This window comes from Bombina bombina, chromosome 6, assembly GCF_027579735.1.
Source record: "Bombina bombina isolate aBomBom1 chromosome 6, aBomBom1.pri, whole genome shotgun sequence".
Lineage (NCBI taxonomy): Eukaryota > Metazoa > Chordata > Amphibia > Anura > Bombinatoridae > Bombina > Bombina bombina.
This window is the reverse complement of record NC_069504.1, coordinates 587,606,541-587,619,259: the sequence shown is the minus strand read 5'-3', so window position 1 is coordinate 587,619,259 and position 12,719 is coordinate 587,606,541. Positions and strand designations below refer to the sequence as shown.

Genomic DNA, 12,719 nt, shown 5'->3' with positions numbered 1-12,719 from the left:
TTATCCCATACGTCACTAGCTCATGGACTCTTGCTAATTACATGAAAGAAAACATAATTTATGTAAGAACTTACCTGATAAATTCATTTCTTTCATATTAGCAAGAGTCCATGAGGCCCACCCTTTTTTGTGGTGGTTATCATTTTTTTTATAAAGCACAATTATTCCAATTCCTTATTTTATATGCTTTCTCACTTTTTCTTATCACCCCACTTCTTGGCTATTCGTTAAACTGAATTGTGGGTGTGGTGAGGGGTGTATTTATAGGCATTTTAAGGTTTGGGAAACTTTGCCCCTCCTGGTAGGAATGTATATCCCATACGTCACTAGCTCATGGACTCTTGCTAATATGAAAGAAATGAATTTATCAGGTAAGTTCTTACATAAATTATGTTATTCACCTATGAGATAAAATTATGTAAGGGTATATTGCCTCTTAAATAACAGGTCTGACCTACAAGGTCCATATACAGAGATGGCAGAAGCTCTTTTTATTCCAAGAAAATTGGTTCTGACAAGAGGTCATAATTTAAGGTTGGAGGAAAGGAGATTTAATCTCCTGCAACGGATACGTTTTTTCACTGTAAGAGCAATAAAATTGTGGAACTCATTACCAAAGGAGGTAGTGAATGCCAATACCATAGATACATTTAAAAATAGTCTGGATAAATTTCTGTATATAAACAAAATTCATGGATATGATTGCTAGTATTAAATGGGTCACATTTTAATGGGGTTATTTAAGCTTAACTGGAGCTTTTTGTAAGTATTTTAGATTTGTATAGGTTGAACTCGATGGACTTCAGTCTTTTTTCAACCTTATCTACTATGTTACTATGTTACAGTACAGAGATTGCTTAGCCTATATTATTAGAGATATCTGAGATATACGCAATGCGTCTTAAAAAAATCTTAACGTAAATACTTACGACTACACAATGGGCCCCCAAAAATGTAATGTGTTGGTTATTAAATGTTTTGTTTGACAGTAGCTCCAGCCTGGCCATTGGGTAATAAATACTTGCAGCAAAATAAACAATAAACAATTGTACGTACTACTCAATGCTGTAGATTTACATAATTAACAAGTACATCAAAAAGACAATGCAATTATTTTATTTTTTTTCTCCAATTTTCCGGCCCCCTGTATCATGTGACAAACATCAGTCAATCACAGACAAGTATGCATATATCTTGTGAGCCCAGAAAGTGTGAATATAAAAAAAGACTGTAATAATGGAAGTAAATTGTAAAGTGTCTTAAAACTTCATGCTCTGTCTGAATTATAAAAGTTTATTTTGACTTGTGTCCATTTTAAGCTTACATTTTCTTCATAAATGGAAAGAGTCCACAGCTGCATTCATTACTTTTGGGAATTCAGAACCTGGCCACCAGGAGGAGGCAGACACCCCAGCCAAAGGCTTAAAGGGACACTGAACCCAAATTTTCATTATTCAGATAGAGCATGCAATTTTAAGCAACTTTCTAATTTACTCCTATTATCAAATTTTCTTCATTCTCTTGGTATCTTTATTTGAAATGCAAGAATGTAAGTTTAGATGCCGGCCCATTTTTGGTAAACAACCTGGGTTGTCCTTGCTGATTGGTGGATAAAGTCATCCACCAATAAAAAAGTGCTGTCCAGAGTACTGAACTAAAAAAAGCTTCAATGCCTTCTTTTTTAAATAAAGATAGCAAGAGAATGAAGAAAACATGATAATAGGAGTAAATTAGAAAGTTGCTTAAAATTGCATGCTCTATCTGAATCACAAAAGAAAAAAATTTGGGTTCAGTGTCCCTTTAAATACCTCCCCCACTTCCCTCATAACCCAGTCATTCTTTGCCTTTCGTCCAAGGAGGTTGTCAGAGAAGTGTCAGAAGTTTTTGATAGTCTCTTATGGAGGGTAGTACTCTTCAGCATGGGACTGGAGTTTTTAAGTAGTCCTGTCAGTCTCTCAGTGAGAGCATGGGTGAAAGTTAGAGTCTGGAGATGCAGGGAGAGTCTTTCTGTGAAACCATCCCGACTCATATTAACAGCTCCACAATCAATGAGCGTTGACGAGTTTCGCTGCCTGCTTCGCTCAAGTCCATGGCAGAAGCGACACTACTATCTGTCACACTTGAAGGGCCGTGTTCCTGTTCCACGGCGTAGATTCTGGTAAGATTGTTTCATTTTACTTTCATCATGGATGTATTGTAATTACAACTGTTTATCCGGGGTTAACCTTAACATAGGGTTTCAGTGAGACTCATTTTGTATCTTGGAATCAAGGGTTAATATCTCCTAAGTGGGGTTATTGAACAGGGGGGGTTTTAATCATGTTTGTTATGTGATTCTGTCTGCTACTGTGTAGTGATACTTCGGCTCATGGCTATTTTGGAACATAACGGCCTATGTCTATTTGGGAGTGTCCTTTTAGGACTTGTTCCTTTTAGAGGTTCTCTTCCTCTGAGTAAAAACTTCTGGACTTCATACCGGGTTTCTGGCGGCTTTGAGCTAGGTAGCATGGCCGAGCGATCTAAAGCACTGGATAAAGCTCCAGTCTCTTTGGAGGCGTGGGTTCAGATCCCACTGCTGCCAGATTCATCATTTAATTTTATTTAGGAAGTGAGGGCCGTGCGGCTTTGACTACTTCCGAGAGTTAGTCATCTCCATATCGGGGACGATAAGCGGTGTTGTCTCCTTTTCCAAGCGTTTGCTTAGGGGATGTTTCTACCAGGGTTTGGGATGCTCTGCATTCTTCTTCCTTGGGTGTGGTCCTCTGGAAAGTTAGTCTGAAAGGATTGTGGAGACCTAGTTTTTTTCTACTTTCTCTTTTGGGTGACTCTGTTCTCGTTATCATTCCCTTAGTCTTGGACTTTGTGTGAGTTGTCCTTGGGGCCTGGAGCTCTAGAGTGATGGCGTGACTTTTTCACGGTCTAGCAACCGTGTTTGGGGGGTGTTGACCTCCTGCTAAGGGTGTTCTCTTCCCTTTGGGCTGAGAATTTAGACTGAGTCCTGTACACGTTCTCCGGGTCCGTGTTTTGATCAGTCTATGGCGTCATGTCTTGGGGCATATGCGCTGTTCTTCTCTGTGCCCTCCCCTTTGATAGCAGTCTGCTGTTCTGTGGAATGCTCTGTTCCAACTGTTGAACATTGAAATCTCCATGTAGAAACTGTCTAAGAGAGTTATGACAGGTCTTTCTAAGGATCTATTGCACTTTTTCTGTTCCAGGTCCTAGGGGGTTCTCCTTGGGAGTGCCTTATTGGAGGAGAGGATTGGGTTGGCACCCAAGCTCTGTTGGGGTGGGTGAGTACCCCCATTATTTCCTGTCCCTGGGGGCCTGTGGCTGGGGTCTTTCTGTTCCCCAGTCTATCAGTCATGCCTGTCGCTTGCGCTGGTCCAGTGTTTGGAGCAGGATCTGTGATCCGTTGCTCTGCTAATCATCCTTGGGTCATTCGAGGTACGGTGAGCCTCTTTGAGATTCTGTTTTTTTCTCCACATGCAAAGATCTGTGGGAAGGGTTGACGGCTCTTGGATAGCCTGCAACGTTATCCACTGGTTGGTGGATGCTTAGAACCCTGAATGATTCTATTTCAGCTGCTCTTTACTTGCCCTGCAAGTATTCAAGTTTCTGCATCCTTTTCGATGACGGCAGCGTGCCGTGTTTAGTCTCCAGGGGTTGTATGTCAGATGTTCACCTTTCTGAGCTTGCTGCACTAGGTTCGGTTCTGAATATTTAGATATTCAGAGCTACCTTTTTACAACTCTGGGGACCTTCTTCTTCAGTCATCTTAAATAGAGTGCAGTTGCACTGTGTTAGGGGAAGATTCTTTTCTCAGACTCCCGGCCTTAGTACGTGGTTTCTGTATCTCTGCAATCTGAGCATTACCTCCCCCTGTTTCTACGAGACTGGTTGGGTCTCTGTTAGCCTGACCCAGTTTCTCTGGTTTTTGCTCTGTTTAAGGACTCGTTGTGCCCTTTTTAGGGTTTTTTTCTGGAGTTCCTTATGCTTGTTTTTCTCTGTGTCTTTTCTTCTTTGTTGAAGCATACGGTAGTTTGTTCCCTTTCTCTAGTAAGGGGTGTGTTGTTTGGAGACCGACTGCTGGGAGACAGGGTCTCCTGGAGGCTGTTGGTTCAGTTCCGTCTAGTTCCTGCGGTCTCTAGCCAGGCTTGTGGACTATCTGCGGGTTGGTATCCTTGGGCTTTTTTTCCTTTTTTTCAAAAGTTGTTCTCGGGTCGTATTTTGTTCGGTAGGGGTTTTTCAGGCCTGGTGCCCTCAGAATGGGCCGCCTCTTGTACCCTCCCGTTTTAGCATTCAGTGTCCTCTATAGCTTGGGTATTGTTTTCCCAAAGGTAATGAATGCAGCTGTGGACTCTTTCCATTTATGAAGAAAAACTTAAACTATGCTTACCTGATAATTTTCTTTTCTTCAGATGGAAAGAGTCCACAACTCCCCATCTGTATTTTTGTGGGGCTTCTGTTGTTTTGTTCTTCTGGCACCTTTTTCACCCTGATATTTTTTTCTGTTCCTTGTTCCCTCAGCAGGATGACTGGGGGATGAGGGAAGTGGGGGAGGTTTTAAGCCTTTGGCTGGGGTGTCTTTGCCTCCTCCTGGTAGCCAGGTTCTGATTTCCCAAAAGTATTAAATGCAGCTGTGGGCTCTTTTTCCATCTGAAGAAAAGAAAATTATCAGGTAAGCATAATTTAATTTTTTTTTTTTGTTTCTTCTTTCTATTGAATATGGTGTATATACATAACACAACCAAAAAAGGGGGTTATGGGGCAGAGCCAACGTCAGAAGTTGGCTCCGCCCCATAGCCCAATTTTATTCCTTTTAAACTAAAATATTTAGTTTAAAAGGGAATATTCTTTTCTTTATAACCATGTTTTAAAATGTTAATTTTTTGCTTGTTTTTTATGGATATGGTTTTTTTTTCTCAACAGCTTTAATTGGTTTATTTTCATGTAAAAAATATATACAGCTTTTTATTGCTGCTTTTTAAATTCAGGAAAGAAACACATTGACTTTTATCATCCTTTATATGATCACTTAAGTTAATTTTAAAACTAATGCTGCGTTTTGAACAATTTACTGAAGAAGTCCTAGGATTATTCTAGTTGTCCTTGCATTGTCCGTCTGACCTCATAAATGATCTTATATTGTATATCTATGGTGGAGGCAAAGTTTTTAATTGTTTAACAGTTTTTAATTTAAATTACGTTTTCTTTACAATTGAAATGTTTAAAGTAGACAAGCTTCCCATTTTGAGTTATTTAGAAAAAAAAGAACATTTTGTCCATATGACATGGCATTATCACAAAACACTTCATACAGCCAAAATGATTGCACGAAAATCAATGCTCTTGACATTTGAAGAGCTAGGCAGCTACTGCCTTTCAAAAAATAATGTAAATCTGTTACGTAGTTCCAGAAAGATTAATCTCCAAGGTTTTGGAAAAAAAGAAATTCACTTGTGGGCATATAGTTTTGTGCCACTTGGAGTTTGTAGAAACTTTAATGAAATATTTCAATGTTTTATTTCTTTAACTGGAGGGGAAGTTTGAGATCATCATCTAAGTAATGTTTTCTGGTACAGTAATGGTATGAGAGTTAATTGGTGTATTTGACTTAGAGCATTTTGTTAGTGGTGCCTCCTAGCAATGACGTATTCCAGCTGTATATTCTATTCCGACTATTCTGCACTGTGTAACCTTTTGTGCCATGCAGCTTGGTCCAGTCCTGTTTCATTTTCATCTTTTGATATTATGGGGTCAATTAGAGGTAAAAAGGTTTTCAGTGTCTGTATCCTACTGATTTGTTAATGATCTCTTTTCCAGTAGGCTTTTATTAAATACTGTACCTCTTTGGTTGTACTCCGTTCAACACATTTTCTGTGTTTAGGAACTTTGTAGGCATATTGGATAACCTTTTCACTGTTCTCCAGAAAGCTTTAGTGATAATTTGGCTTTCTGTATTTGTAAAGCTAGTTAGCTAGCTAGTTACTACTCCATAAAAGCTATGTTATACTTGAAGTGTGGGACTAGTATCTTCTCATTTATTGCAAGGCTTTTTCTGACGTTACGCGTGTCATATCAATAGTTGGGGGGAAAAACATAGTTCTATACAGCAACAAACCTGATTCTGTTGATTGTTCATATATGCTGCACAATTAGCTGCAAAGTGACAACAAGTGGGGCTTAAAAAATAACCCTACAACATGACACAGTTTTGCTGAATTTTTTATTAATATGCTTTGCTGAATTCTTACTAATATGCATATTAATTAATTGCTTTGTCCAAGAATGCAATACAATGTTCCTTTCTTTACCTTCATGGTTTCCTGAACTAAAGGCCCATGTCTTTTATGGCTTATGAATGACTTAACTCTGGATCTTAAGTAGTAAGACATTGTGAGTGCTGTGGACAGATGTGTAAAGGGAGAATCATTTTTCTTCTTTTGCTCCTAGCATTAACATTTTGCGGTCTAAACATGAACAGGGTTCTATGGCTACTCAAGTTTTAACTATATGTAACCCTTTTCCAAATCTGCTTGGCAGTGTTGGGAATGTGTTTTTTAATGTTGTGCCAATTTGTAGTCTATTTTCATTTCCATGGAGGATGATTATATCCCATGGATAAGCAGATTTATTTTGTTTTCAAAAGGGTTTACAGAGCAGCAGTTTTTAGTGCCTATGCTCTTCATTTCAGTAATATGCTGAGGAATTGGTCTGTCAGGATCATGCAGGTGAGTAGATTTTTAATAACCTTGCTTTAGTAGCTAAACTTTTCTTCTGTAGTATTAGTTTGCCACCACCTAGTTTTGTATCATGGAGTCCGAATGCTTAAGATCTGTTTGGCAGTACTCGGTTGTAAGCATATTCTTCTGTTCATTCCTTATGAGAGGAAAGTCTAATCTGTATTAAACATAAAATGTAATCAAAATCAGTTAAAAAAATAACACTTTGCAAGGCTAAATTCAATCCTTGTAAGGAAGCCTGACATTCAAGCCATTTCTCCAACATAGGTGTGTCCGGTCCACGGCGTCATCCTTACTTGTGGGATATTCTCTTCCCCAACAGGAAATGGCAAAGAGCCCAGCAAAGCTGGTCACATGATCCCTCCTAGGCTCCGCCTTCCCCAGTCATTCTCTTTGCCGTTGTACAGGCAACATCTCCACGGAGATGGCTTAGAGTTTTTTAGTGTTTAACTGTAGTTTTTATTATTCAATCAAGAGTTTGTTATTTTAAAATAGTGCTGGTATGTACTATTTACTCTGAAACAGAAAAGAGATGAAGATTTCTGTTTGTAAGAGGAAAATGATTTTAGCAACCGTTACTAAAATCGATGGCTGTTTCCACACAGGACTGTTGAGAGGAATTAACTTCAGTTGGGGGAACAGTGAGCAGACTTTTGCTGCTTGAGGTATGACACATTCTAACAAGACGATGTAATGCTGGAAGCTGTCATTTTCCCTATGGGATCCGGTAAGCCATTTTTATTACAGAAAGAAAAAAAGGGCTTCACAAGGGCTTTTTAAGACTGTAGACATTTTCTGGGCTAAATCGATTTATATATAAACATATTTTATACTCCATAGCCTTGAGGAATTATTTTAATCTTGGGAATTATGTAAAATAACCGGCAGGCACTGTATTGGACACCTTATTCTCTAGGGGCTTTCCCTAATCATAGGCAGAGTCTCATTTTCGCGCCTCTATTGCGCACTTGTTTTTGAGAAGCATGACATGCAGATGCATGTGTGAGGAGCTCTGATACATAGAAAAGACTTTCTGAAGGCGTCATTTGGTATCTTATTCCCCTTTGGGCTTGGTTGGGTCTCAGCAAAGCAGATACCAGGGACTGTAAAGGGGTTAAATATAAAAACGGCTCCGGTTCCGTTATTTTAAGGGTTAAAGCTTCCAAATTTGGTGTGCAATACTTTTAAGGCTTTAAGACACTGTGGTGAAATTTTGGTGAATTTTGAACAATTCCTTCATACTTTTTCGCAATTGCAGTAATAAAGTGTGTTCAGTTTAAAATTTAAAGTGACAGTAACGGTTTATTTTAAAACGTTTTTTGTACTTTGTTATCAAGTTTATGCCTGTTTAACATGTCTGAACTACCAGATAGACTGTGTTCTGAATGTGGGGAAGCCAAGGTTCCTTCTCATTTAAATAGATGTGATTTATGTGACACAAAATTTAGAGAAAATGATGCCCAAGATGATTCCTCAAGTGAGGGGAGTAAGCATGGTACTGCATCATCCCCTCCTTCGTCTACACCAGTCTTGCCCACACAGGAGGCCCCTAGTACATCTAGCGCGCCAATACTCCTTACTATGCAACAATTAACGGCTGTAATGGATAATTCTATCAAAAACATTTTAGCCAAAATGCCCACTTATCAGCGAAAGCGCGACTGCTCTGTTTTAGAAAATACTGAAGAGCATGAGGACGCTGATGATATTGGTTCTGAAGGGCCCCTACCCCAGTCTGAGGGGGCCAGGGAGGTTTTGTCTGAGGGAGAAATTTCAGATTCAGGGAAAATTTCTCAACAAGCTGAACCTGATGTGATTACATTTAAATTTAAATTGGAACATCTCCGCGCTCTGCTTAAGGAGGTGTTATCCACTCTGGATGATTGTGAGAATTTGGTCATTCCAGAGAAACTATGTAAAATGGACAAGTTCCTAGAGGTCCCGGGGCCCCCCGAAGCTTTTCCTATACCCAAGCGGGTGGCGGACATTGTAAATAAAGAATGGGAAAGGCCCGGTATACCTTTCGTCCCTCCCCCCATATTTAAAAAATTGTTTCCTATGGTCGACCCCAGAAAGGACTTATGGCAGACAGTCCCCAAGGTCGAGGGGGCGGTTTCTACTCTAAACAAACGCACCACTATACCCATAGAAGATAGTTGTGCTTTCAAAGATCCTATGGATAAAAAATTAGAAGGTTTGCTTAAAAAGATGTTTGTTCAGCAAGGTTACCTTCTACAACCAATTTCATGCATTGTTCCTGTCACTACAGCAGCGTGTTTCTGGTTCGATGAGCTAGAAAAGGCGCTCAATAATAATTCTTCTTCTTATGAGGAGATTATGGACAGAATTCATGCTCTCAAATTGGCTAATTCTTTCACCCTAGACGCCACTTTGCAATTGGCTAGGTTAGCGGCGAAAAATTCTGGTTTTGCTATTGTGGCGCGCAGAGCGCTTTGGTTAAAATCTTCGTCAGCGGATGCGTCTTCCAAGAACAAATTGCTTAACATTCCTTTCAAGGGGAAAACGCTGTTTGGCCCTGACTTGAAAGAGATTATCTCTGATATCACTGGGGGCAAGGGCCACGCCCTTCCTCAGGATAGGTCTTTCAAGGCCAAAAATAAACCTAATTTTCGTCCCTTTCGCAGAAACGGACCAGCCCCAAGTGCTACGTCCTCTAAGCAAGAGGGTAATACTTCTCAAGCCAAGCCAGCCTGGAGACCAATGCAAGGCTGGAACAAAGGAAAGCAGGCCAAGAAACCTGCCACTGCTACCAAGACAGCATGAGATGTTGGCCCCCGATCCGGGACCGGATCTGGTGGGGGGCAGACTCTCTCTCTTCGCTCAGGCTTGGGCAAGAGATGTTCTGGATCCTTGGGCACTAGAAATAGTCTCCCAAGGTTATCTTCTGGAATTCAAGGGGCTTCCCCCAAGGGGGAGGTTCCACAGGTCTCAATTGTCTTCAGACCACATAAAAAGACAGGCATTCTTACATTGTGTAGAAGACCTGTTAAAAATGGGAGTGATTCATCCTGTTCCTTTAGGAGAACAAGGGATGGGGTTCTACTCCAATCTGTTCGTAGTTCCCAAAAAAGAGGGAACATTCAGACCAATCTTAGATCTCAAGATCCTAAACAAGTTTCTCAAGGTTCCATCGTTCAAAATGGAAACCATTCGAACAATTCTTCCTTCCATCCAGGAAGGTCAATTCATGACCACGGTGGATTTAAAGGATGCGTATCTACATATTCCTATCCACAAGGAACATCATCGGTTCCTAAGGTTCGCATTCCTGGACAAGCATTACCAGTTTGTGGCACTTCCGTTCGGATTAGCCACTGCTCCAAGGATTTTCACAAAGGTACTAGGGTCCCTTCTAGCGGTGCTAAGACCAAGGGGCATTGCAGTAGTACCTTACTTGGACGACATTCTGATTCAAGCGTCGTCCCTTCCTCTAGCAAAGGCTCACACGGACATTGTCCTGGCCTTTCTCAGATCTCACGGGTGGAAAGTGAACGTAGAAAAAAGTTCTCTATCTCCGTCAACAAGGGTTCCCTTCTTGGGAACAATAATAGACTCCTTAGAAATGAGGATTTTTCTGACAGAGGCCAGAAAGTCAAAACTTCTAAACTCTTGTCAAATACTTCATTCTGTTCCTCTTCCTTCCATAGCGCAGTGCATGGAAGTAATAGGTTTGATGGTAGCGGCAATGGACATAGTTCCTTTTGCGCGAATTCATCTAAGACCATTACAACTGTGCATGCTCAGTCAGTGGAATGGGGACTATACAGACTTGTCTCCGACGATACAAGTAGATCAGAGGACCAGAGATTCACTCCGTTGGTGGCTGTCCCTGGACAACCTGTCACAGGGGATGAGCTTCCGCAGACCAGAGTGGGTCATTGTCACGACCGACGCCAGTCTGGTGGGCTGGGGCGCGGTCTGGGGACCCCTGAAAGCTCAGGGTCTTTGGTCTCGGGAAGAATCTCTTCTCCCGATAAATATTCTGGAACTGAGAGCGATATTCAATGCTCTCAAGGCTTGGCCTCAGCTAGCAAAGGCCAAGTTCATACGGTTTCAATCAGACAACATGACGACTGTTGCGTACATCAACCATCAGGGGGGAACAAGGAGTTCCCTGGCGATGGAAGAAGTGACCAAAATCATTCAATGGGCGGAGACTCACTCCTGCCACTTGTCTGCAATCCACATCCCAGGAGTGGAAAATTGGGAAGTGGATTTTCTGAGTCGTCAGACATTTCATCCGGGGGAGTGGGAACTCCATCCGGAAATCTTTGCCCAAATTACTCAATTGTGGGGCATTCCAGACATGGATCTGATGGCGTCTCGTCAGAACTTCAAGGTTCCTTGCTACGGGTCCAGATCCAGGGATCCCAAGGCGACTCTAGTAGATGCACTAGTAGCACCTTGGACCTTCAAACTAGCTTATGTATTCCCGCCGTTTCCTCTCATCCCCAGGCTGGTAGCCAGGATCAATCAGGAGAGGGCATCGGTGATCTTGATAGCTCCTGCGTGGCCACGCAGGACTTGGTATGCAGACCTGGTGAATATGTCATCGGCTCCACCATGGAAGCTACCTTTGAGACGAGACCTTCTTGTTCAAGGTCCGTTCGAACATCCGAATCTGGTCTCACTCCAACTGACTGCTTGGAGATTGAACGCTTGATCTTATCAAAGCGAGGGTTCTCAGATTCTGTCATTGATACTCTTGTTCAGGCCAGAAAGCCTGTAACTAGAAAAATTTACCACAAAATATGGAAAAAATATATCTGTTGGTGTGAATCTAAAGGATTCCCTTGGGACAAGGTAAAAATTCCTAAGATTCTATCCTTTCTTCAAGAAGGTTTGGAGAAAGGACTATCTGCAAGTTCCTTGAAGGGACAGATTTCTGCCTTGTCTGTGTTACTTCACAAAAAGCTGGCAGCTGTGCCAGATGTTCAAGCCTTTGTTCAGGCTCTGGTTAGAATCAAGCCTGTTTACAAACCTTTGACTCCTCCTTGGAGTCTCAATTTAGTTCTTTCAGTTCTTCAGGGGGTTCCGTTTGAACCCTTACATTCCGTTGATATTAAGTTATTATCTTGGAAAGTTTTGTTTTTGGTTGCAATTTCTTCTGCTAGAAGAGTTTCAGAATTATCTGCTCTGCAGTGTTCTCCTCCTTATCTGGTGTTCCATGCAGATAAGGTGGTTTTACGTACTAAACCTGGTTTTCTTCCGAAAGTTGTTTCTAACAAAAACATTAACCAGGAGATAGTCGTGCCTTCTTTGTGTCCGAATCCAGTTTCAAAGAAGGAACGTTTGTTGCACAATTTGGATGTTGTTCGTGCTCTAAAATTCTATTTAGATGCTACAAAGGATTTTAGACAAACATCTTCCTTGTTTGTTGTTTATTCTGGTAAAAGGAGAGGTCAAAAAGCAACTTCTACCTCTCTCTCTTTTTGGATTAAAAGCATCATCAGATTGGCTTATGAGACTGCCGGACGGCAGCCTCCTGAAAGAATCACAGCTCATTCCACTAGGGCTGTGGCTTCTACATGGGCCTTCAAGAACGAGGCTTCTGTTGATCAGATATGTAAGGCAGCGACTTGGTCTTCACTGCACACTTTTACTAAATTTTACAAGTTTGATACTTTTGCTTCCTCTGAGGCTATTTTTGGGAGAAAGGTTTTGCAAGCCGTGGTGCCTTCCATCTAGGTGACCTGATTTGCTCCCTCCCTTCATCCGTGTCCTAAAGCTTTGGTATTGGTTCCCACAAGTAAGGATGACGCCGTGGACCGGACACACCTATGTTGGAGAAAACAGAATTTATGTTTACCTGATAAATTACTTTCTCCAACGGTGTGTCCGGTCCACGGCCCGCCCTGGTTTTTTAATCAGGTCTGATAATTTATTTTCTTTAACTACAGTCACCACGGTATCATATGGTTTCTCCTATGCAAATATTCCTCCTTTACGTCGGTC

The 12,719-nt window shown here is 41.3% G+C and overlaps 1 protein-coding gene across 4 annotated transcripts in view; it reads left to right on the top strand.

The window, feature by feature from the left end:
• The window catches only part of BNIP2 (BCL2 interacting protein 2), a 369,692-nt gene that overhangs the window by 323,288 nt on the left and 33,685 nt on the right, over nt 1–12,719 (top strand). The window contains exon 11 of one of the 4 annotated variants that reach the window (XM_053717568.1): nt 6,695–6,731. The exons of the other annotated variants lie outside the window; for them this stretch is intronic. Within the exon in view, the coding sequence (XP_053573543.1) occupies nt 6,695–6,731 (37 nt within the window). The remainder of the gene's footprint in view (nt 1–6,694; nt 6,732–12,719) is intronic. 4 annotated transcript variants of the gene reach the window in all.